Here is a 26250-nt window from a genome sequence, read left to right as displayed (position 1 = left end):
CCGCCTGCGCCCCGCTGCACGCTGGGTGTTGGAGTCCCCCAGCCACCGCCTCCGCCCGCCCGCCCGCGCGGGGAGCGCTGGGAGCTGTAGTCGCGCTGCCGCGGGAGCTCACCTCAGCGGCGTCCTCGCCGCCTCCACCGCCGCTTCCGGGCGGAGGGGCCGGGCCGGGCGGGAGGGCTCGCCTCGGGGCGGCTTCAGCCGGGGGTGTGAGGAGGGGTCGGCCTCCCTCCGCCGTCCTTCGCTCGCTGGCGGCGGAGACATGGAGGCGCCCTGGCGCCAGGGCGGCCGGGGCCGGGGCCGCGCCAGGAGCGGGGACGGGCTCGCCGCCCGCGCTGGGGCGGCCGCCCGGCCCCCGGCCCCGAGGGCCCGCGGCGGTGCCTGCGTTGCGGCCGCGGGGAGCAGCGGCGAGGGGGCCAGCGGTGAGTGTCGCGTCCTCCCCCCCCCCCCCCCCCCCCCTTCCCCGGCCCGGCCGGGGGCTGCGGGGTCCTGGGCTGGGGGAGCCGGCTGTGGCCCGGAGCCCAGCCGGGCCTCGGGGAGCCCCTGCGAATGCCCGGGTCGGGGCTGTCCCCGGCGTCGTGGGGAAGGGAGGCGGGCGGGGGGCCCTCGTGTGGCCGGCGGGCCGCGGCCCCGCTCCCTTGCTGCTGGGCGGCAGCGAGCCGGCGTTTGGCCGTGCGCCGTCTCCTGCCTGCGGGTCCCTTCTGGGGGCAAACGCGGAGGCCTAGGGCAGCGGCTGGGGGCTGGGGGCTGCGTCCTCCCCAGGGGGCACGGTCGGTGCCCTTCGAGCAGAAGAATGAAGGGGAGCAGCCGTTTGTCAGTACGGCTGGAAACGCTGAGGAGGGTGCTGCCCGCTAGGGACGAACGTTAGGTAGCCTGGTCGGTGTGCCACATTGCCCCGCTGCGGGGCTGCTGTGGGCGCAAGGCAGTACTCACGAAACGCTTCCCAGGCATTTCGCCAAATATTGCGCTCTTTTAAGTGGCAGCGTAGTTTCCGAAGGAAAGCCTTAAAACTTGACCAAACCCCAGGAAATGTATTGCGTGCAACAGTCTGACATGGAAAACTAGGAGGTACTTTTAAGACCTGTGGTTTGTTGAAGACTTTTATATCTCCGTGGTGTGTTATCCTAAAGGCACTTTGGTTTATTATGAACGTTTCATATTTTTTTTTGTCCATGTGAGACGCTTCCTCTATTTCACGTGCAATAACTTCTTAAAAAGCTTATGTTAAAATACACTGTCACTTTTAACGTTGCCAGCTGTAGAAATAGCACGAACCCACTATTGCAATGAAGAGTTGTTGGATGGCGGGAGATCAATAAAAGTCATAATTTAAAAAGTAGCAAATGCTGGGAGAGGTACCTGTAGGGTATCAGCAAATTATAACAATTAGTCTTGTCAAGAATTGCCTGATTTTTTTAGTTTCTATATTTTTCTTCTTTATGCTGTGAAAGTTGTGTTTGTGTGTGGCGTGGTTTTTTTGTTTTTTTTTTTTTAAATATCGTTTTAGTAAAGCTGCGTTATAGATGTATGTATTCTAGTATATTTGGTTGGATTTGTCACCAGTAATTGACAGATAGTAAGTTCTGCTGTGAATTTTATGGCTAATGCACAGATAAGAAGAAAATGCAATTTATATCTTCTTGTGTGGTATTGAAAATGTAGCGACATACTGCCCTTAAAAACAGAAAATCAGCAAGCTCTCTAAAGAAAAGGACAGTTGAAAGTATGTAGAACTGAATGTGGTGTTATGATTAACTGTCATGGTATTAATCATCATTAATCTGTTCTCTTAATAGAATTATCTTCACAGAGGAAATTTGATGAAATTAAGAAGGCTAATCAGGCTGCAGCAAAAAAGCTAGTTGAAGACCAATTTAGCTCCTCATCTGAAGATGATGATGAAGATGCTGAAGTAAAACAAGGAAAGATTTTGGCCAAAACATTTACCATTTACACTAGCCAAACTGGTAAGTTTTTTTTAATTTATTGACTTTCATTTCAGTATGGTAGCGTAAACAAGGTTGTAGTGTTGTCTGTATATTAGAGTTTTTCCATAATTGGAGGGAAAGCACTTTATTCTGATGTCTTGTATTAAAAATATTTGTTCCCAGCAATGCATGCTGGCAGTACTACTTGCCTTTTTATGCAGAATCAATGGTATGGGTTTGAAACTGTCTTAAGTACTTCTAATAATGTGGTTTTGTAATAATATATGACTGGCCTCTCTTCAGAGAAAAAAAAAAATATACTTTTGCAGCAGTCTTGACATGTACAAAATAGCAGATCAAACATTACTGATTGCTTTCAAAATCTTTATACATTAAAGATGGAGATGCAAGTGAACTGGAACGTACGAGACAGTACATGAATGAAGCTTTTCAGTCAGGGGCTATGACATGTCTGATCTGCATTGCTTCAGTTAAAAGGAACCAAGCTGTGAGTATTTTACAGTAGTCTTTTAGAATAAAGCAAATATAACTGTCTGAGTAACTTTTGTTTAATTATATTACTAAGGTAATTCTTGGGATCGATAGTTTTAAAATGAGAGAGTACTTAATGCGACATTCAGCATCTTTGGGTTTTTCAAACACTTGAGGAAATAAGTGCTTATATATATGTAGCTTGTAATCAGAATATGTGTTTTGTGACATATGTTTGTTACTGTAATGTAGATAGTTTTGGTTTTTTTTAATTTTAGAGAGTAGCAGATGAAAAAAAGAGGTGCAGGAAGGCCAGTGCTTGCACTGAAGTGTTCCATAAGCCTTGGAACTATGTTGTAGCAATCACCAAAGCAAGAAATACTAGGAAGTTAGGAAATATTATTGTTAGATTTATAGCAAGGGAGCTAAGATAAACTTTGCTACTACAAATGCAGATCAGGGGAAAGAGAAGGATGGCATGTCTAAGAAGATTGTCTTATTTCATATAGGTGTATTTTTTGTGGGAGAGATTTCAGGACAAATCTTTTTCACTTTTATTGTTATGTATCAACTTCCCTTTGACATTGACAGGTCCAACCCTGTTTCTGTTAAAATTACTTGAATCAAATACATGTTTGCAACTTAACTTCCTATGCTGAATGTACATGGAGTACAAGTATCTAATGAAACTGTAGGCTTTAACATTTTTTTAGAAAGAAATGCAGTATGTTTTGTATGAATTCTTAACAAGTTTCATAGATAATTTTTTGAATCTTAACAAATGTGTTTAGGTAGATTTTAAAGCTATTTGTCTCTTGATAGAGTTAATTTCACCTCGGCAGAAGTGAGATGGTTTGGCAACTTGGAAGTCGTCTTTTATAACTCAGTGGTTTGTTAGTTGTCTTGAATCTGTAAAGTTTCGGTCAAGTGTGTGTGTGTTTGCTTAACGTCTCCTGTTTAGCTTTAGTTCTGGGAAGTTAGTTACCGTACTTTTAGAAACTTATGTAATTGACTTTGTCCTCTATAAGTTAATGGGGAAATTCTCCTTGTTCTCACAGTATAATTTTATAAGAATGTCATAAGTTATTAAAAAATAAAGAAATTAAAACTTAAATTTTCTGCTGCATTTCTCTTGCCAAATTGTTTTAGTCATTCTAAGCTGACAATTTAAGACATCAATATGTGGAAAGTACCAAAGTCATAAAACTGGATTTCTGCTACTTAAACTGCTTTTCAGCAGCAGGCTGATATTCTAAGCGAATGATTGTGATTTCACTCCAGAACTGACAGAGAGAAGTACACTGTGAACAAGAACATAAAGGTTTAGAGATAGAGATAGGATACTGGCAAAATCAACTCTCTCTTAAACACATTTCCTTTTAATTCTGTTCCATTTTATATCTGTCTTGCTCTTTGAACAAAAGACACTAGGTTGAAAGCCACACTTCTAATCAAATCTTTTTCTTACTAGCACTGTATGTAAATCCTAAAGTTTGAAAGGGGGAAAAAGTCTTTTTAGTACTTCAACTGCAAAGATGTCTAGAGACCTGGAGTATGGGACGGAGAGAGAGGTGGAGGGAGAGCTTGTTTAGTCTGGCAGAGGCTAAGGGATGATATGATTGCAGCCTCAGTCTGCTTGAAGTTGTGAAGGTGGCTAAAGCCAAAGTCATCTTTGTGGTGACAGGTGGTGTAATAAGGGGCAATGGTACAAGCAGGTGCTTGGGAGGTGCAGTTTGTGTACTAGGAAGGTAGTATGACACTTGGAGTAGGTTCCTCAGGATCGTTGTGGAGTCCCCATCCTTCGGGATTGTTCAACTTTGCTAGGCAAAGCTGTGACTGAACTGAGCTAAGTTGGCAATAGTCCTACTTTGGGCACAAGGCTGTGCTATGTGACCTCCAACAACATGTTTAAATCAACATTTCTGTGATTATATGAGTATTTTGGGCTTCATAAGCCTTGGCAAAAACTTCCCACAGGAGCAGGGAAAAAAGATTATAGGTATGAATCTGTAACAGTAAAAATGCCTCTATTAATCTAACAATAGGTATAATCTATCTTTGGAAACCCATTTTTTAAATGGAAAAATAGCAAGCTTGTATTTCTTTAGATATTACAGATGTTTGTCGATGGAAACAGAAAGAAGCCTAATATAAAGCAATTGGCACTTATATCTGCTCTTTAGGTTTGGAGCTGTTGTGGATGCTTTTGTATTTTTCACCTGGTGTGTATCCAAAAGTGGGCCAAGGACAGCCTTTTCCTTGTGTCTTCTCCTTTGACAGATGACGATTTTGGAAAGAAAGATTATCCCTGGCCATGGTGAGCTCTTCATGGTACATTTACAAAGATACTTTCATTGTGAAAAATATGTGAACTGGAGTTACTTAGAAAGGAATGGTACTTGTAAATGACATGCACACCAAAAAAAAAGTTTAGAAGGCTGACTATTCTATGGCGGTTTTGAATTATTTTTAAGTTTTCATTAACATGATTCAGGAATATTTCACAGTGATATTAAAAACCTGCTGCATCAAATTTGTTTGAACTTCTGAGAAGGTAACTTATCCATCATGTGTCTCAGCTTCTAATATTTATTTCTGAATGGCTTTACATATTTGTCACTTTTAAAATTGGCACCATGAAATAAATAAATTAAAACAGTTCTAAAATAGCAAGGTTTAGGTGGTGTGTGGTTTTTTTTGGGTTTTGGGTTTTTTTGTTGGTTTGTTTTTGGTTTTTTTTAGTCTCTGTATAACTTGAGCATTAAAGCCAGTCTTACAGTTTTACATGAGACTGTATAAAGAAGAAGGTAATATTGTGGTGGCATGAATAATGAAGCTTGCTTTTTCAGTAGGTTCGTGTCTGAAAGTTCAGTCAAGGTTTCTCTGTGCATGTTTGTTCTATGCCTTATTTGCCCACCTACTTTCATGTGGAAACTTGTAGTAGTATGTTTGATACACAGTCCTCTCTCAAATTTGGTTGAAAGTGCCTGGTGGATTCAAGAGCACTGTTAATGTGGGATGTCAGAGAGCCGGTTTGCTTAGGAAGTAAGGTATAGAATTTTTGGCTGGCAGTGTCTCAAGTTGATAATGCCTATTCTACTACAAACTAGTTTTGTGTTTAAGCATAATGTTTATAATGAAAAAAATTCAAGGCAAATGGTATTTTATTTGACATTTAAGCACATGATAAAATTGTGCAGTTACTATGGAGAAGTGGTTTATGGCCTGTAATGTATTATATAAGGGTAAATTGACATTTTATTTGATGAAAATGAGTACGTAGGTCTTTATTCTTCTCTGAGGAGGAGCTCCTTGTCTGTTGTCTTTTCTCAGTGTAGCCAGAAATAGGAGCTGCTTTGTTTCTCCTTTCTTGTGTTGCCTCCTTTGTCCAGAGCTTGCACCTGAAAGCCTTTAGGGCCTGTGACACTAACAAGTTCCAGACCTTTGGTGCCTGTCTTACCTTTAGGAATAATGTATTTTTTAATATCTGGCACCATCAAGGATAACAAATAAAGGTGTGCATCTTATAATATCTAAGATGCTGAACTGATACAATCTAAAATCTTTCAGATAAAATTTTAATTATTATGCATAGCTTTAATAGCATTGCTAAATCTTGTTTTACATAGCTTATAAATTGCTACTGGTAAAAACCTTTTTTTAAATCTCTTCTTTTGATTGGTTCTATTTAAGTAGGTTAACTCTTTGTTGCATACATTCCTTTGGTATAACTTGACATAAAAATTATTCTGTATGCTATGCTGAATTTTTTTTTATATATTCTTAGAGAAAAAAGATTGCAGTGATAGGACAATTCCTTAGACATTCTAATGAATTTATTGTAAAATTTGACATATAGCAAGACCTTTATTGTATATTATAAATTTGTGTTGGTTTTGGTTACAGTAGTTATAAAAATGTTAATTGGTAGCACGGTACCAATCTTGTGAAACTGAAATGATAAAAATGGCTTTTCTTAAAAAAATTCTTCAAACAAATTGCTTTTCTTTTCATTCCCTTGTTGTAGTCCAAAATGTAGGTTTGAATACAAACGGTCTGAAACTCCCAGTAGGTATTACTGTTACTGTGGAAAAGTGGAGAATCCAACAGTGGACCCATGGCTGGTACCTCACTCCTGTGGTCAGATATGTGAGAGGGAGTTCAAACCTTCTTGTGGTCATAAATGCCTGCTGCTTTGTCATCCAGGTAAATCCATTGTGTCTCTTGGTTGTGTGACCTGTATTTATGTAGCTGTTACACAGTTTTACTTAAAATCTGCTAACTATATTTAAAATTCTCAGAAACCAGATGTAGTCAAGGCTGCATTTGCTGAATGGCCATTAGCGAGGTATTCTTTTTCCTGTACTTAGGACCCTGTCCACCTTGCCCAAAGATGGTCACAACAACCTGTCACTGTAAGAAAGCTAAACCAGTGCCCCGAAGGTGCAGTGCCAAGGAATGGTCATGTCACCTGCCATGTGGACGAACGTTGCTATGTGGACAACACACTTGTGAGAATTCCTGTCACTCAGGTAGACCTGCCTTCTTAAACTTCAGAGGAGTAGTTGTTTAATTGCTAAGATACATCATTCTTTTGCAATTCCTACTCTCAATGTCACTCACAATTACATACAGGAGATTGTCAGCCTTGTCCACGAGTCAGTAAACAACGGTGCATCTGTGGAAGACAGACAGCAGAAAGACTTTGTGCAAGTCCTCAGTGGCAGTGTGATCAGGTATGTCGAAGCTGTGCTTTTTAGCTTATTTCTAATTTTTACAAAATTAGATTACTCAGTGTATTAAGGATTGGAAAAACTCATTCAGTAAGAAAATAATTTTATTTTTTAGTTTTTGAAAGTGCAATCAAAAATGTAAGCAGCAGTGTTTGAGAATGGATCTACTTGGTGGCCCAGTTCATTTTTGACAGTAGTTAAAATGTCATTGTTCTGGAAGTGTGCTAGGATTAAGCTAGCAGTGAATTTGACCTTGTATATTCTGTTTTCTTGTACTTGAGGTTGAAATTTCAGCTGCTCTCTTTAAAAATAAGCATGAAACAACACCTTAGTAGGTAAGAGTTTCATACTTAGTTACTTCTAGTGACTGTAACAGAATGAAAAATTTGTGATTCATTCTTTGAAGTATATTTGCAGCTTGTTCTTAGGACCAAGGCTATGGATTGACAGACTGTAAAAAATAAAAAATAAAAAAACCCCTAAGTGGCAGTGGGAGGTTGCACCAGGAGGTCCTTGGTCATTACAATCCCAGTAAGAAAGGCACTCAGCCTCTGTAAAGTATCAGTTAAAATGTGATTTATTTCAGCTAACACTATAGAGAAAGGGAGTATAATATAAATAATAGTATGGCCCTTTAGATGTTGGGAACCCCAAGCTGTGCAACATTGAATGACCCTCTGATCCACAGGCAGTGCAGACCCCGTCTGTAGAAAGGGTTACCCCATTTTGGTCACTGAAACTGTTGTAGGATTTTTTTACAAGCAAGCAGCTCTGTTAATCATTTCTACTGTCAGACAGAAAGGATGTTCAGATGAGAACTTCTTGCTGCACTTTTAGATAAAGGCAAGGACATGCAGGTGGCATAATCACTGGTACCAAGTGGGAGCTGCCTCCAATCTCCTCTGCTACGATAAGTTTATCCTGTGGCCAAGGGATATGAGCAGCACAACACAGGCCTGAAGGCCACCAAGCTGTATGTGCAGCACAGCACAGGCCTGGGGCTACTCAGGTTAACTGTTATGTGAACCACTAACTCTTCAGTATACAGTGGTCTTCCAATCAGGATCACTGCAGGGGTGATCAGTTTTATTTGGCAAACTCAGCGAATATAAGATTTGTTAACAAAATTCAGAAAAAGTTAAATTCCATCCAGATGTCTGTCACCCCTGGTTTGTCCCCTTGGGTTGCTTTGTCTTGGTATGTAGTTCCATGACATGGCATTCACTTGGTTTCTCTGACTTTCCCAGGTGTGTGGGAAACGTTTGCCTTGTGGTAATCACACATGTGAACAAGTTTGTCATGCTGGTCCCTGTGGAGACTGTCCTCGTTCTGGGAAAAGGTCCTGTCCATGTGAAAAATCAAGTAAGCTTCTTTTTTTTTTTTCTTTTTTTTTTCTTTTTTTTTCTTTTTTTTTTTCTTTTTTTTTTTTTTAATAAGACAAATTAAAAAAGAAAAGTCATCCTGTCTCTGACAGTCAGTAGTTTAGGTTAATTCTGCAGGGCAGGGTCCATAAAAAGTTCTTGCAAACAGTGAACTGTGACAGCTTATATTAACTTTTTTGCTTAATCTTTCAAAGCTTTATTTAGTACCAGGGCTTTAATTGGCAATGTGAATAATTGAGTAATTCTAGAAAAGCTTTTAAAAAAATGAGAGAGAATTGGCATTTGAACTCATATTACACAATGCGTTTTTTTTCTAAATATTCTGGCTTTTTTCTTAAATGTTTGCTTGTACTTCTCTCTCTTCATCTAGAGTTTACATTGCCTTGTACAGAAGATGTGCCCACCTGTGGCGATAGTTGTGACAAAGTTCTGGAATGTGGCATCCATAAATGTTCACAGCGCTGTCATCGAGGTCCCTGTGAAATATGCAGACAGGTTAGTCTTACTGTAGCAGGTTCACATTTTGTTAGGGTTTTTAAACACTATATGCCCGGAACAGTGCAAGTCTCCTAAGGAAAATGAAGTCGTATCTATCTCAAAATCTATGACTTTCTGTTCATTAAAAGCAATACATTTTTTTCCCTATTCCTCTCCTGCTCCAACACAGTTCTGAATTAGTAGTTTAACATTATGTATCTGAATTGAGGCATGGATGAGGGGTTTATTGTTTTGGCTTGGTTTTTTTTGTTTGTTTTTTTTTTAATTAATTATGCCCTAAAAGACACTTAATTTTTTCCCCAGCCCTTCTAGCTTCCTTGCTGCTCTGTCTTATTATGCTATTTCTTCATGAGTGAAATGGAAGGTGCTGTAACATAACATTATTTCCTTGTTAGTAAGAAAATAATATTTTGCTCTGCTCTAAATATCTATGGACCTTCTGTGGTCTGGCCTATAAAGCTGTTGCTCTGTCTGCTCGCAGTTGTCTCTTCCTGAACCAGCTTTGTCTGTGAAGTCTGTGGTGAAAGTAGTTAGCCCACGATAGCTGGGATGAAGGTCAGATAAACCTGCTCACTTACTTCTTAAATTATCTGTATACACAATGGATGAATCTAGTTTACTATGCAGGAGAGGTACTTTTTTGTATGAATTTGTTTTGCATTTATGGTTCACATCTTGCACTACACACTTGAGTGGTTCCCTTGAAGTGGCTTCCCTCTTGGTGAGACCAAGGCTCCAGTGAGGTGCAATCTAGAGCACAGTGTTTGCAATACAGACCCAAGGTTACCAAGTAGTTATTGCACAGATAGGTAATCTGCTTAGAGAGTGTGATATGCTTCCTGTTGTGATAGAACACAGTAGTGTTACTCTCCCATGAATTTTTCTTTACAGCTAGTAGTAGAACATTTTATTTACTAATCTTTTTTTTTTTTTTAATTAAAAATACCCTGCTTTTTTTTCCCCCTGTCTTGCTGCCCAGGAAGTTGAAAAACAGTGTCGCTGTGGAAAGCACACTAAACGCATGCCATGTCATAAGCCATATCTGTGTGAAACAAAGTGTACTAAAATTCGTGATTGCCAAAAGCACCAATGTAGGAGAAAGGTAAGTGTCCAGAGATGATCTTTCTCAAATGTATTGTTCAGATAACATTTTTTATTTATATATAATATTTTATATTATATATAAATCACATCAGTCTGTTGTTCCACCTCATGTTATTGTATAGAAAGAGAAGTTTTCTTCTTTGTCATTCAAATTAGTTTGCAGAGTACCACAATTCTCTGAATGCATGTCACCAGGAAAAACTCAGTGGCCTTAAAAACTAGGAGGGGATTTTTGACAACTTTCCAGTTCCAGAAGGCAGTTTTGCTTTCAGATACTTGAGTAGTTACTGATGCTTTATGCATTCTGGGGTAGTTAAATCCATTTATTTCCTTACTTTGTAGGAATAACTGGGAATCTTTCATAACTTTGTAAGGGACATACTCTTACTTTTGACAATGCAGCATTCCACCCCACCTTCTAATATGCATCACTGCAAGCAGCAGTGGTCTGACAGTTGGGAATTTGAGTTTTGTCTCCCTTCTCACTTGAAGTCAAAGTAATGATTGATAGCTCAGACCTATCTTTTCAGTTTATTGATTTAAGAAGGCCTGAAAGTTGCCTGCTATGTGTGAATTAAGACATTACGAAAGTTGGACTTCTTACCCCAAGGAGGCATGAAAAAATACAGTTTTATTCTTAGGTATTTTTGAGTATTATTATATTATTATTATTATTATTGTGAATTTACTTTATGTGAAAAGATGGAAAAACAAGTTAATGCAATCTTGACATCTTTAATTTATGCTAAAAAATCTGTGTTTCTCTTCCTAATTGCCATCCTTCTTTATACAGTTTGGAAGGAGGGTACCTTTGAAGTTAATAGAAAAGATGGGGTTCTAGCCTGACCTGGCATCCATGAATGTGGTGGTGTGATGTGTTCTGATTCTTCCACATTACTACTTTATATAAGAACAGAAAGTAAATAACTGATCCTAAAGTTATCTGACCTTTACTACAAAGGTAAAAGGTGTTTAAAAAAAGTTAAAAGGTATTTTAAAAAAAATGGTTAGCAACATTTTTGTACCAGGGACGATGTAGTATAAAAGTGGAAGAAATTGCAAAGTAATGGGACAAACTGTTGGATATCCTACATGTAATCTTCTGATTATTTTGGATTAAAATATTATAAGAATTTGAACTTTTCAAATGTTCTTATGCTTTTTGGAAGCCCTCTGCCTTTTTAGTGTGTTGAAATGATGCTTTCAAATGTGTATTTTCTTGTTATTTTATAATTTGAATTTTTTAAAACAGCTTTACAGTTGGCCTCCTTTCTATACCTGGCATGAATTTGAGGAAATTTGACTAAAATGGATGAAATTTTTTTTAAGAAGTATTGAAAAAATGAGACCGTCTAAGAGGGCAAATTTATACTAGAAATGTCTATGTTTTCAGTTATATAGATTATATTTTCTTTTAATAGTGCTGTTCTGGAAACTGTCCACCTTGTGATCAGGTCTGTGGGCGGACTCTAGGCTGCAGAAATCACAAATGTCCCTCAGGCTGCCACAGAGGTAAGAATAGGTGAAGGATCCCCATAGTGATGGAATATTGTTTGTTTTTGCCAAACTTCGTGCTTGCATGACTGTGTGGTGCTTAATGAATTCTCTCCCTTGTTGCATGTAGGCTTTTTGTGGGGGCAGTGTGTTTGAAAGGTTTTTAGTGCTGGTTAGTGCTTAAGGACTTTCATAACGACAACCTGAGTTTTTACCTGGTAATTTTGCTTAGCACTGTTCCTCTGAAAATGCTCTGTCCCCTTTCCAGCTGCTTAATTCAAAATCCAGAGCTTGACTTTTTTCCCCAAATAATTCTATTCACTTGAATATGCATAATGAAGTCTAACTACATATCGAAATGACTGTGCTGGTTGAGTCTAGATGGTTTTTAAAAATCCTAGAATACAACGTGTGATACAAGTGGGCTTAAAAAAAAAAAGTTGATGGAATTTGAATGTATATTGGTATCTTACTGGTAAAAGAGAAAATAAGAACTTGTTACTGACTATATGAAGGATAACAAAGTTTACTTCTGCATCCAGTGACCTTGGTTAAAAAGATGCTGAAAACAGCCCAAACCTGGCAGCTTTTATCCTGGCCAATTGCTTTGACATTCGCTTGGTAGGGGATTAAATCGGCATGACTGAAAAAGTGGCGGCCCCCTCAGCATTTTTCCCCACAGAAGCTGCTACCCTGCTGAAACAGCAGCTGAGTAGCCTATGTAGTTTCTCTTAGTATTTTGGACTATAAATTGCAACAACTCAGGAAATATTTCACAACTTGTTCAGCCAATCTTGCTTTTGAGGCTGTGATTCTTAAGAGAACAGGACAGGTAAATGTGGTAGATGTCCCTGTTAACCTGCTATTAAACCTGTCACCACAAACTAGTGGTTTGTTTTTTCTCTGTTAACTGTGCCCCTTATTTTCTTCCCCTTCCTTCTCCTTCCTGTATGTCCCTCTGAAATCCTGGAAATACTTTTTTTTTTTTTAACTGTCAGAAGAAAACTGGTAACATTGCACACTGATAACTAAATCATAGAATAAAATTCTGGTTGGAAAACTAAGGAGCTAATGCTGCATTATAGGATAAACTTTACATTGAATAGCTGTTTATATTTGATACTGCTTGCATCTTATAGCCTGGCTAAAAGTGACAATGATTTCTAATAACTAACAGCAGTATAAAAATAATAAAGCAGTGCCTATAAGAAAAAAAAAGTGAACTTTGAGAATATAAATATCAAATATATACACCTTAAAGTGTATGTAATTTATCAAAACAGTACAATTGTCAATATTTAAGTGCTAACTCTTGCCAAAGGTTGTATCTTATAAAGCTAATAGTGATCAGATGATAAATTTAGAAAATAAAATAACTTGCGTGCTTTAACAAATTAGTACAATTTGTAATGTCTTGTCAGAATGTTTGAAAATTCTCCTAATAAAGGAAACGATTTTGATTTAAAAATATTTCTATTCGTGTGTTTTTCCTTATATGCTAATATTTTAATAGCTGCTGAAAGTTATGGTTACTTATTTTATTTTTAGTACGTAGTACCAGGTCAGGTTAATTTTGTAATGAGTTGCCAGATCTCAGTGACCACTCATTTTAAAGGAAATAGTATGCCTCCTAGAAAATATCTTTAAAAGGTACCTGATCTCAGAGTTATTAGAGATTGCTGATAATTAGCATTTGGCCTTTAGCAGGGTTCCCTGAAAAAAGGTAGATTATTCTGTTTGAGGTTTGATTTTTATGTATCTTTTTTCCCTTGGTGAAATTTAGGTGTTGCCAGGGAATAGAAATATTTTGTTTCCTACTGTAATATGTTATAACACTTGATTTGAGAACTGTATGCTCTCACCTTAACTTCAGGCTTATATGCGATCTCTGCCCTTCCATCTTTTTTGAGAATGTAGGCAGTTGTCTTCGTTGATAGAATATTCTAAGTAAAGTGTATGCATATTAGCCACTCTGGGCAGCATAGGTTTAGACCTTCAGTTTATTTTGTAAAAGTAGCTGTTTATGTGTGCTGATAATATATTATAATTTAATTTACTTTTGCAGTATAAAGACTGTATACTTCCATCCTCTTTTCTTCAGCAGCCTTTTGTCATTGAGAGATCTGCTTCTGGAAGTGTTGCTACTTAGATCCTGCTAACAAGTCGGAATTGCTTAAAAAGTTGTGCTGTCAATAACACTTTCAAAGTATTGCTTTCTTTAAAGTTTCAGAACGCAACATGATTAGTAAGCCAAAATCCCACGTCTAAATTTGCTTTTTTTAAAAGACGCATATTCTTACTGTTAATTACTCAATATTAAAACTTAGCAGTTGGCACTTGATTAAGAAATAGTGTGGGAGAGGTATAAATTAAACCAGATATTTTACAGATCTCTTTTTAAAAATATATCAGGTTAGTAGCATGAGTAACTTTAAAAAGGAGGAGAATCTTTTCAAAAAAGCACTAATTATACATAGGCTGAACACTTCTTTAATATCATACAAAATCTGCAAAACTTTATTGTACCAGTTTTTCAATGTCTCTTTTTTATCTTTTGAATATAGATGAAAGATGACATGTCTTCATATGTATGTAAGACTGAAATGTAAATAGCAAATTTAAGTATGTGATCCAAATGACTGGACTTTAATAATGCTGACTTCTTAAAATGTGAGAGGGGGATCGTTTCTAACTTGATAGCAGTTAACAACTGTAGAATAATCAAGATTATTACTACTATTCTTTAAGAATGGTGAAATTCTCTTTCCCAAGAGGGATTTGAAACTAAGCAGAAATAAAAAATTGACAGCCATCTATTATTTAGATCAAATAGGACAATTATACCACGTGCATATTCAGAGTTAATTAATTTTTCATAATCGGTAGCTTATTCAGATTATCATATTGTTAATATATTTATTTTTAGGTAGTTGTAATCCATGTCCAGAGACTGTAGATGTGAAATGCAATTGTGGAAAAACTGTCATTAAAGTGCCCTGTGGTAGAGAGCGCACCATCAAACCTCCCAAATGCAAACAGCTGTGCAGGTCAGTATAGAAAGTGTGTGTGTTTCTAGTTCTTTAGTGGAGTTTAAGGTGTCCTTAAAGAAAGTAGTAAAATGTAACTTTAAAAGGCAAAAATTATTCCTTTAATATGATTACAGATATTACTTCTCAGTCTTCTGTATTCTTGACTATGCAGATGGAGATTAGCAATAATCCTTCCTATCAGACACCTCTTTGATGCTGTGGTTTCATGAGCAGCTTGCTGCTGTGAAGGGGGAGGTTCTGTCCCACCGAGCACTTCTAATTCTATAGTCCCATTCACTTCTTCAAGTCATCTCTGGTACGTTTTGAAGTACCTCCATAAGGCAGTTTACCTAGAAAACTTGACTAGCAAAAGGAAAAAGGAGAGTATTTTCTGCTGGAGTGTAGCAAGATTACTTAGTGTACAGTAAAATTAGGATTGAAAAAGCTGTTTGAACGTGCAAACCCAACTTCGATTTTAATTTAATTTAGAACTCCTGTATAATTTTACTGTAGTATTAACCACTGCTGAAGGTGAGAAGTAAACTTACTTAAAAAAAAAAATAGCTTGTTCATCTCAATTCTTTGTCTTTTGAGCATAATTGTCCAGTGATACTAACTTCATATTTCTTGCTGTCATATTGATTCATTCTTGGATTTTACTTCAGTCGACCACCTACTTGTCACCACCCTGCGCAAGAGAAACACTATTGTCACTTTGGTCGGTGTCCTCCTTGTCGTCAGTCCTGCCAGAAAACATTAACATGTGGTCATTTGTGTCCTGTTTCCTGCCACGATGAAGCACTTGTGAAGCAAACTGGCTTAGTAAGTAAATAGTGAAAACTGGTGTGTTATTTGTGTTCTAATGAATGAGCAACAGTTGTTTGACCTTAATCTTGTGTTGGAGGCTTTTGGAGTTCAGAGTAAATAAATAATCAAGCACAGAGATCTGCATGCTGCTTAACCGAGAAACTAAGTGGCTCTAGCTCCTTTTTTGCAATCTAATTAATTTTGTAATATATATAATTGAATGTGCAGTTTTCAGCTGTTATAATTACTCAGGAAATTACGAGATTTTTTAGAGTTGTTTACATTCGAAATTAAACATTTGTAATACAATTACTTTTAATGTAAGAGCAAAAATAAATTTTAACTCTGATATTTACCCTCAAAACTTGCACAAGTCAGAAGTGAGAATTTGTTCGGCATCTTTAAACATGATGCATGCATTGCATGATGATAGTTCAATTTGTTTAGTAATTGAAATATTTTTATATTTTTACCTCTATTAAATGCTTAGAATTGTTTTGTTGGGTTTTTTGTTTGGCTATGTGCTTGATTTTTAACAGTAGGGCCACAGGCTTTCATTTTCTTATCCCTAACCATGCTAAGGATGAAATTGTAATTTTTTTGTGTGTAGGGGGTATTGAGATTTCCATTAGTAAAAAGTTAGTTACTAGAAAGTGGATTTGTTAGCACTGGGATCTCTTTAGATGATATGTTTATTTATGGTCAAGCAGATAGTTCCAATTGTGTTTTGTATTCAACTAGTGTTGTCTTTTGCTCAGCATCAGTCTGCAGGTCCTTGGGAACAGCCATCTGAGCCAGCTTTTATTCAAACTGCATTACCGTGCCCTCCCTGTGAGGTTCCTATACCAGTGTAAGTATTCAAAAAAGCAAACAAACAGAAGAAAGTTTTGATATGGAAAGAGATTTTTCTCTTCTTCTACTGTTGTAGAGATGGACATAAAATTAACCATATTCTCCTCTTCAGATTCGAAGAGCCTATGTGAAGACCATTCTCATAAAACTGGGAGCATTGGTGGTTCTTTAATAGACATTTTTGTAGTGTGTGCTCACTGTATTAAGGGATTGATAGCATTAGTAAAGATTGGTTGTTTCTAATACATATTGTGCGCAATGCTACCTTAAAAGAAAAATATGAAAATTGCAGGGTCAGCCATTGTAATGGGATAGTCTTCAGTAACATACAACTTTTCCCATATAGTTTCTGTCTTGTTTGGTTTATGGGATTGTAATTTTCTGTGTAATGAATTGCTATTTTATTTCTCAGTTGTTCAGTTATTACGTGCTCATGAATGGCATGTGGATGCCCTTCATCCCATCCGCTTGTCTCCTTTCTATTTTTGACTTGTCCAGAAAGTTCTGCTCCTTGAGTAGAGCCCAATCAACTATTTCTGTGATGATGCTTTGCGTATAAAGGAAGATATGATGATGATGACTTTTTTTCACCATTCTTTTCCAGTTTGATAGAACTCTGTTTACATTGTGGTGTAAGGACTCAGAATTCAACTTTTATCTGAAAAAGGAAATAGATGGGGGTTTGGTCTGGTTTGGTGTTGTAGCCTCTTAGTGTTTTAAACCCTACATACTTCACAGGCGTTAGTGCCTATTTGTTTTTTTAAACATCCCTCTTTAATGAGGGAATATTATGTCCTCATTTTATGAAGTGAGAAGTAGACAGAGGAAGGTGATCAAAAACATCCATTTAACTGCCTATGTAGATATGTTTAGAACTTAATTTCTTGAGGATTGTACTGTGATAGGTTGTACTTCTGTTCAAAACTGTCAACACTCATACTTCTGATACTTGGGCTCAAAGTTCAAAGCCAGACTCCCCAAAAGTGAAAAATGTCTAGTTATGAAGAGTCTGGTTTCAGTGTTTGGGTAGATGCCTGTAGAAACTGTCTCATGTAGGTATTCAGCATTGTGTAATATCATGCATTGTGTAGGGCACATCTAGTTCCTCTGAATTTCAACCTCAAAATCACCTCCTTTAGTCTGAAGAATCCTCCTCTGAGGAGGTAAGTCTGCTAAGTGAGAAGGAAACCATACTGCAAAAGTTGTACTTAATTTTCTAACTAGAGGAAGCATTGTTACATTTCGTAGCACTTGGGGTAAATTAAGCTTTTATTAGCATTAGATCACATCAATTCTGGAATATCCTAATTCTTGATCAATCTTTGCAACTGTAATGTTCCCCCCCCCCCTTTTTTTTTTAAATGAAAGTGATATGAGAGAAGTTTCCTGAATTAACAAAATAATAATAGTAAACAAAACCATAATTATAATGTGTTGCTACAAAGCAAAATATCTGACATCTTCTTAGATCATTAGCAGGGCTTTTAGAATCATTGCTAGAATGGTGGCATTTGAACAAATATGATAATGGAGAATAGTTTAAATAATCCTATTCTGTGTGGATGGATGTTAGTGGGGATTCCATCCTTCACCACTGAGGTTTTGCAATACTTTTTGATGTTGTTTTTAATAATTTGATGTCTTTTGAACATGAGCAGTCAGAGATTTGGAATGGAATGTATTTGGTATCTGTTTCTGTAAATAGTTAAAAGGGAGTTTCTGGAAAATTATTTGCTGTATTAATTTCACATAACCATTGAGGCTGGAAGGTACCTTGGGGTGTGGTCATCTAGTCCAGCCTCCTGCTAAAAGCAGATCAAAACTGAATTCAGACCAATTTGCTTCAGATTTGTCCAGCTGGACCTTGAAAACCCCCAAATACATTGAATCTGCAGCCTTTCTGGACAACTTCTTTCAGTGCTCAATTATACTGATTTCTTAATTTTTTTTTCTTTTTTTTTTTTTTTTTTTTACTTTTTCCTCCAATGTGTATCCGTGTATCCACTCAGAACCTTCCTTGTTTAAGAGTATGATTGTTGTCTCTTGCCTCTCTGCTATGAACCTCACTAAGGAGCCTGGCTTCATCTTCTTGGTAACTTTTCCCTTAATGCTGAAAGACTACTATTATATCCACAGCCTGTCAGTCCCCAGCCCGCAGTGTTGCTGGGATTTAGTCAGTTCCAGATACAGGTCTTTCTTTGTCCCTGCATTTCCTGAATTTCCTCTCAGCCTATTCCTCCAACCTGTCTAGATCCATCTGAATGGCATCCCTGCCCTTGAATGTACTGACCGCACTATCCTTTAGCAGTGTCTGCAAAATTGGTGCATTTTGTCTCTTCCAAGTTTCTGGGAAAAAAGAATTTAACAAGATAGGTCCCAGGCTGAAGAATTCTACCTGTACCTGGAGTCCAAGTAGGATACAAACAACTAGCCACTACCCTTTAAGCCCAGTGATCCTGCTGGTTTTTCATGCATGTAGTAGTTCATCTGGCACCGTTACATCTCAACTTGAATGCAGGGTTGCTGTGGGGAATCTCTCATCTGCAGATTTAGTAGATACATGGCAGAAGGCAATCAGGCTGGTTTAGCAGTTTCCCCTTGCAGTGGAACAGAAGTATGCTACAATGGAATGCAGAGGTTCTAGAAACCAGATTAACTGCTTATAGGAAGATTATCTTGGATATAAGATGATTGAGCAGTGTAGAGTGAAGAACAGGCTTCTGTGCTACATCTGCTTATACTAGGTGAAAGACTGATGGCTCTTGTTAATATTGTGCTGTCCTAAAGACCACCTGTAGCTATTGGTAGTTGCTTTGTGTTAGAGAAGTTATTATGGTTACTATTTTTTAAATACTCTTCTAGAAATTTTTAGGAACTGATTTACATGTATTTTAGCTTGAATATTAATAATGTTATCATTACTGTCCCTTATAAGGTTTCAGTAGAGAAATCAAAATAATACTTGGGAAGCAGATGAAATATGAAATCAGAGGTTAAAAAAAAAGATACTTTTCAAAATAAATTGAGCAAAAGCTTGATTTAATTTTCAGGAGATCAGTGTTTGAATGAGTCACCATTTAATACCTTCACAATTCTGATCAGTGTGCAGCTTTTCTTTCCTAGGAATGGTAGACCATTCTAAAAGGGATAGAACTGTAAAAATAAGAGTAGACTAGATAGTTCTCTGAAATAACTGAAAACTATGAAGTGATATATTAGTAGAGCCAAAGGAGAAGATACCTGGAAGCAATTCAGGTAGTTTTCTAAAATAAAAATTATTAATTTCATATACAGCTATAATTAATCTGGACATGAAACACTGAGTTGCGGATTGCCATCATAAAACACAGCAATCCAAACAACTGTTGAAAAAGAGAAGACATTGATCTGCATAGATAGATGTTTTTCTCTTAGTTTGCACTTTTTAAAAATAGGTTGCATTGTTTTTGTGTGAAAAGTACTGTCACTGTTTTAAGTCCCTTAAGAAATAAATGTTTTCTAAATCTCTGATTTTTCTGTCTTTAACAGGGAATGTCTTGGGCAGCATGAGGTGAGTCATGGAAACTGCCTTTTTAAGTGGAATATGAAGTGTATTTCACTTTGTCAGTCTGCAAAATAAAAGTACTAAAGAGAAATATTATATGGCTTTTTTATATTTTAAAGCCAATGAAGTACCGTATCACAAGGGCTTACATATCAGAAGGTATTTTAGTTCCTTTTTTGAAGAATATATAACTACTTAACTTTTTAGAATTCTTGAACAGAAATTTGAACTCATGATTTATGAAGCTGTTTGTGTATTCTTGCAGTTGTTTAAATAGTATTTAAATTTTTTTGGGGGGGGAGTGTCTTTTTTCATTATATCCTTTTGTTTGGGGTTTTTTTTCCCCCTTCATTCTATAGTTGTTATTCTCTCCTTGTCACAGACTTTCCTCAGTTCTTCTAGAAACTGCTGTGTTTATTTTAAAAGCATAAGGAACATAGTGTCATACAGGAAAATTCTCATGTGTCTTGGATCTGAGCATGCACGGATGAAACCAGACAATATAGTGGAAACTTCTTTAGTGTTACTTAGTAGCTTGTCTTTTTGGTGCGCAGCCTTCTCCAGTTTTGGATGAAGTCATTGTCTATTTTGGATTACATGAGAAGAAAATCTAATTGATGCTTGAAGCTAAATAACTATCATCATTATTCACAGTCATTTCTAAAAGTCATGAAATTTAAGGTCAATTCATTTTTCTCTATTTTAAAAGATGATTGCTAAAAAAATCCTATTGCTGTTATAGTTTTGTCTACTAGTAAGTCTGGCATAAATTCACTATGAAAGTGCAGCTAACAATAATATAGCAAACCTAGTTTCATTGTAAGCTAGTAAAAAATTCTAGAAAACAGTAAACACTTTAAATATTTAAAGACACACCCCCACCCCTTAAGAATCTTTTTGGTATATGTTGTAATGGTGGCTTGATTATGTGGTGGCAACATTTACAAATGTTGTTAACAATGTTTATATATCTGCAGTCTGTTTGTGCAGCACACTTACTAATCCAACCAAGCTGTGAATACAGCTTCCATAGAGCTACTTTGCAGCTTGTCAGTTGCTAAAGAAAAATGTGCTGTGAAAATGGATGGAAAGAACAACTGTGCCTATTTGTTAAAATAGCTGGAGTTTGTTTTTGTTTTCCGCAGTAAAACTTGAAGATGTATTGGCCAATGTTTTATCAAGTCAATTACGTGCTTTGTGATAGGACATATCAAATCTCGCCCTAACTTTCATGAATTTATGTATAAACAAAATGTAAGCTGTGGTCAATTGACCCAATATATAACTTGCTCTAGGCAGTTGTTTTGGTACTGTTCAGATGTACATGGTTTTGAAGTTTATGTCCCTCCCCATAACAGAGGACAGTATGGCTGCTCTTATTAGAGAAAACAGTTCCAATTACTACATATTTAATACTTATTTCAGAATAAGTAAGAAAAAAAAAAAAAATCCTTTCTGTGTTGCATACTAGTCTTAGCAGAATTGGTCAATGGCTTTGGGTCATGTTTTCTTTATGGTTTACTATAGAAAATAAGGAAAAATCCCAGGGAGTCTATACCTAACTTTATTTATATTTATTGATGCTATATGATATTCTAGATTAAAAGTTCCTTCTCTCAGCCAGCAGAGTGCAGTGCTTCCTTCCTGCTGAAGTTTAGCAGTTTCTGGAGTGGAATGAAGTGTCCTAATATTTGAGATTTTGATAGCAGTCAAGGAATGGAATGATTTGTTCATGTGTGTGTGAGGGGGTGTTTACAGTGTATTTTTATGTGCATTGTACATTTCTATGTTGTTCTGAGATCTCTAAAAGGAAAAACCAAAACATGTAAGATCTGCTCAGTGTTTTACAGCCACATTGGCTTTTAACAATTAATCTTGCCTCAAACTAATTTACTTTTGTTAACAAGAGAAAACACTTGTATGTATTTACGAACACTTCCCTCCTATAGTAGTTTCCAGCCCCTGAGCAGATTTTCACTGGGAAATGCAAACTTTTCACAAGTGATGAGAGTAGCAATTTTCTGAAGCCAAGTTTTGCTGTGAAAAGGGGCTCATTGCTGTACTGTATTACTACTTACATTGGACTGTTCTTATACCTCCTATAATGGAGGAGGTATAAAAGAAACAAACCAAGAATGAAACGAGTTATAAAGTCGTCTTGTGTTTTACCGGGATGCCTGCAGATGATGAGTAGAAGAGAGAATGAAAGCAAACAGTTTAGGAGTTGTATAATAAGCAAATCTACTGTCTTTACATTTTTACTTGGACAGTAATTTTAATTTGTGTAGGTATTGGAGTTGGTTGTTTTGCTGGGGGGTTTTGTGGGGTTTTTTGGTTTGGTTTTTTTTTTTTTGACTTTGGCATTTGGTTTAAAAAGTATTTTTAAAGGATTGATTTAGTTCAAGCTCTTGCATGTCTTTGGGTATTTAGAACAAGTAATTTATCACTTGAAACAACAGACCTAAAGCTACTTTTCAGGTGATATAATTGTATAAAATCCGTGTTCAGTGGAAGTATGATTCTACATGATGTTTAACCTAAAATAAGATTTCTTTTAGCTACAGTGTGCAGCCTTCTTTTAAATAATTTTACTGTGTAAGTTTGGGATGTTTTTACATATTTTTAGAAAAAATTAATAACTCTTCATTCTTCAACTTGTATGTGCTTAAAAGTAGGTGTCAATTTTTTTCAGGTTGTAGGTCAGAAAAATAACCTATCATCAACAGTTGCTGCCACCCCAAACTGAAAACTTAATGTTTTACTTTTTCTTTGAACTGCTATAAGCATTGGCATTTCATAGCAATAGCATACATGTGCTCTTTTAAAATCAAATTATGAGAGCTAATGTTTAGATTAAAAATCTGTTCTTTTATGGGAAAATATTAATTAAAGCCCATACAAGGTAAATGAAGACAAATGAGGAAATCTTAGCTGGATATGGTATTAATTTATCTGCTGTATTCAATTATCTTGTAGTTGCTTCATTTCATTAAATATTCTAGGGGAGGGGAGACGTTCTGGTTTTGTTTCCTTGATGAGTATTTTGAATATCCTGTAATATCAGTCTTGCTTTCTTGGGCAGATAGAACTCTCTTTCTTCTTTCTGGTTTGTGGGGTTTGTTTTGTTTTGCTTTGGGTTTTTTTGGTAGGAATTTAACGCTATGTTTTATTATTCTAAGGAGTTTTTTTTAGTTGTGGTTCATTTATAGGAGGAAAGCCATTACTCTGCCTCTTGATAAAATTTTATGTAAAACTTGATGAGATTAATCTTTGTGGCTAAATACCTTTATGCATATTTCCAAAATTTCCCTGCCCTATTGTACTTGACTTTTATTTTCATATCCCAATTGATGTATCTGTTAGTTGCTTTTATGCATTTGGGAGATGTGCTGGAAAGCTTCTGAAAGTTGTCTTGTCCTTTTCTCCTTGCTTTCCTTTCCTTATCCTGTGGAAGACCTGTGGTCTTAAAATTATGCCTCCTTATTTTCTTTCTTTTTCCATTCAGCTTTCATAAAATACTTCTGGTTCTCATCTGCGTTCTTTATTCTTCGGCTCCTCAGCCTCCTGGAGTTTGTGGCTTCTTTGATATTCATCTTTGTAGCAAGAGTAGCAACCTCTATTTAGCCATTTCAGAAATGCATTTCAACTATAGAAAGTAAAACTTCTCTCCGCTTTGTCCTTTGGATTTATTACTAATACCCACAACAGATTGACTTGTCAAGAAATGGAAAAAAAGTTTGAAAATGTAATGTAGGTTTAAATTAATCTAAATTCTTTTGGTTTTGGCTACAATGTCAATTGGTTCCAGAAGACTCTCTTATCTTTTATTGGACTCAAGACTTAGGAAAGTCAATGAGTGGGGCAAACTGAAGCTGTACTGGATGCTGCCAGAGGGCTGGGATGTCTGAAAGCTGCTGCTGTTGTCTACTGGCGTGTGTGCTTCCCTGTCCCTGGCTTCATTCAACATTGCATCTCATCTGGTGTACTTGAAGGATGCTACCAGAAGGGATGCTCCACTTCTGCCTATGTGCTTCTGCTAATTCTCTTTAACTGGAGCTAGTGGCTGTGTCCTTATCTGATGGAAGGCTAATTCTTGGTAAAAGAAGCATATTGAACTGTGCAGCCATAGACCTAGTCTGCTATTACTGCCCTGATCTGCTGTAACTGAGCAGCAGCAGAACCAATAGTCATAAAAAGTTGAGTGGAAATGGGCTAGCAAGGAAAGGTAAAGAAGTGGGCAGTAGCAGATCTTAACGTTTAGTACACCTTTTCATTGATTCTTTTGCCTTCCAGCATCCTTTGACTAGTTATGTTGCTACTGAAAGGAAGTTGTGACTCTGAGGAAGGAAGAGGAGGGACAGGATATTAGGAGCGATAAAGCTTTGCTAATTGGTGTGTGTTTGCCGGGTATAATACTGTTCTCTGCTTCAGACCCTTTTTATTAAGCCTATTGCTGACTTCTGCTCGTTTGGTCAACAGAAACATATGCCATCAGAGACTGAGTTGTAGGATGTTTGCGGGGGATAGTATGAACCAGGCATTCAGACTGCTTGCTATGGTTGTATTAGTGCTTTAGTCAGCATAGTGAGCCTCAGCTCTGACATAGGAATGGGAGAGTAGTTGGACATGATAGCCTCAAGGTTTTCTCCTGTGTGTTCCATGCTTGATGTTCAGCCTGCTATGCAGATTCCTCCTGTTCACAGTGTCTCTGTGGGTCAGGATGAGAAGGAGTTCAGAAGTCTTGTTAATTTATTGCATTTTGCAATGAATTGATGTGGAGTACAGTTTTTTTGGGTGAAGTCTGGAAAACATTTCTGTAGGCAAGTGGATTCAAATCCTACTTTGTATATTTTTGCTTTAGGATTGAGGGAAGTCAACATGGACACTGCTGAAGAGAGAATGTCCCTCGCTTTGCACTGTGGGGGACTGTCCTGTCTTGTCGTTTCAGTTAAAGTCCTCACCTCGGTGTACGGCTAATCAACTCACAAACCTAGCAAAAGAAAAGGAACTTTTTTTCTATTAATTCCTTTTCTTCCATTTTGATTAGTTGAATTGTCTTGCTCTAAAGACAGATGTGTGGTAGGACTTGTTCAAAGTTAAGTGGCAGAAATGTGCCATTAAGATTGTAGAGTTGGAAGGTGGAAGAGGTATGGTGCAAAGCTGTTCAGTCAACTTCAGCCATAACACAAAATCACACCCTTAGCCTCGTCAAAGTGAGTTATGTCACATTAGCCTGTTGTGTAATAACATCACAAATAGTTTCTGGTTTTCTCTGCGAAATGATCATGATATTAAGAAAAAACAAAATCCCACAATTTTTTTGACAGCATCACAGAAACTAATTTTTTTCCATGTGAATATTATATAATGGTTGGAAAATAAGAAGAGCAAGTTTCCTCTAATACTTGTGCTATGGAGGGACTTGTACTATTCAACTTTAGGAAAGTAACCTAGTTAACCAAGTTAGGAGTTTACGCTCCATTTCTGTACCAATGAAGATTAAAGGCTTCTAAATAGATGTTCTGAATAGTACTACAAAGCTCTGTTAACTGGAGTGTTAACCTCAAATTAGAAAGTACAAATATATCATAAGACATTAAAATCCTAGTCCTGTCATAGAGCCATTTCTTCTTCCCCTTCCCACTCCTGGGAGTTATATTTGATATAGTCAGTATTTGGTTTTTAGAATTTCTGGTTTGCAGGTTGCATTCTGCTTGTAGAATTGTAAAATGTTTGGGGTTTATGATGACTATAACACTATTAGCCCTGTGAAAGCAAACTGTAACTGTCTTCTGCAATAACTGTAAAGCAGTTTAGGAACCTTTAATGGAAGGCCCAAGTGTAATTTGGAAAGAAGGAAAAAATTGCACTAAAAGATTTTAGAATGTAGTAGTCTGTTTAAAAACAGGGAAACTATGTTGTAAAAGTTAGACAGCTTGTTTAATTAAGAAAGCAGGCTTTTTTGCCTGGTATAATCAGTGTAAAACAAACATGTGTGGTTATGTTGGGATGGGAACCTAAAGTCAATTAAAAAAAAAAAGTCAAGTGGACATTGCACTCGTTTCTTTCTTTTAACAAAGACAGTCAAGAACTAAAATTTCTCTGTAATGATGCGGCGCCTCCATTGTGTGTGTATATATGTGTCACACACAGCACTCATGCAATGTGTGTATATATACACTATCTGTGTGTATATATATATTTATATTTATTTATTTTTAACTTTTAGGTTAGTCCATTACCATGTCACTCTGCAAATCCGTACTCATGTAAAAGATTTTGTGGGCGGCTTCTTGATTGTCAGAATCACACCTGTATGAAAGAATGTCATCATGTTACTAAATTGAACAGTAATGCAGATGGAAAGAAGGTAGGCTGATTTCCTTGTTG

General features: G+C 37.1%; 1 protein-coding gene across 2 annotated transcripts in view; it reads left to right on the top strand.

Moving 5' to 3' along the window:
• The first annotated feature begins 145 nt into the window (after positions 1-145).
• Positions 146-26250, top strand: part of NFXL1 (nuclear transcription factor, X-box binding like 1) — a 50282-nt gene continuing 24177 nt past the window's right edge. Inside the window, exons 1-16 of one of the 2 annotated variants that reach the window (XR_012650070.1) lie at positions 146-419; positions 1794-1964; positions 2324-2433; positions 4601-4734; positions 6445-6623; positions 6788-6949; positions 7053-7153; positions 8398-8512; positions 8903-9027; positions 10010-10132; positions 11556-11646; positions 14555-14675; positions 15323-15479; positions 16223-16314; positions 19845-19866; positions 26090-26230. Coding sequence is in view for 1 of the 2 variants with exons in the window: in XM_075025391.1 (XP_074881492.1) it covers positions 260-419; positions 1794-1964; positions 2324-2433; positions 4601-4734; positions 6445-6623; positions 6788-6949; positions 7053-7153; positions 8398-8512; positions 8903-9027; positions 10010-10132; positions 11556-11646; positions 14555-14675; positions 15323-15479; positions 16223-16314; positions 19845-19866; positions 26090-26230 (2004 nt within the window). In the remaining variant the exon portion in view is untranslated. The remainder of the gene's footprint in view (positions 420-1793; positions 1965-2323; positions 2434-4600; positions 4735-6444; positions 6624-6787; positions 6950-7052; positions 7154-8397; positions 8513-8902; positions 9028-10009; positions 10133-11555; positions 11647-14554; positions 14676-15322; positions 15480-16222; positions 16315-19844; positions 19867-26089; positions 26231-26250) is intronic. The other variant, XM_075025391.1, reaches the window with a different exon arrangement.

This window comes from Buteo buteo, chromosome 1 (assembly GCF_964188355.1).
Source record: "Buteo buteo chromosome 1, bButBut1.hap1.1, whole genome shotgun sequence".
NCBI classification, from domain to species: Eukaryota; Metazoa; Chordata; class Aves; order Accipitriformes; family Accipitridae; genus Buteo; species Buteo buteo.
Note: the sequence above shows the minus strand (reverse complement) of the source record. Positions and strands in the feature narration are given on the sequence as shown.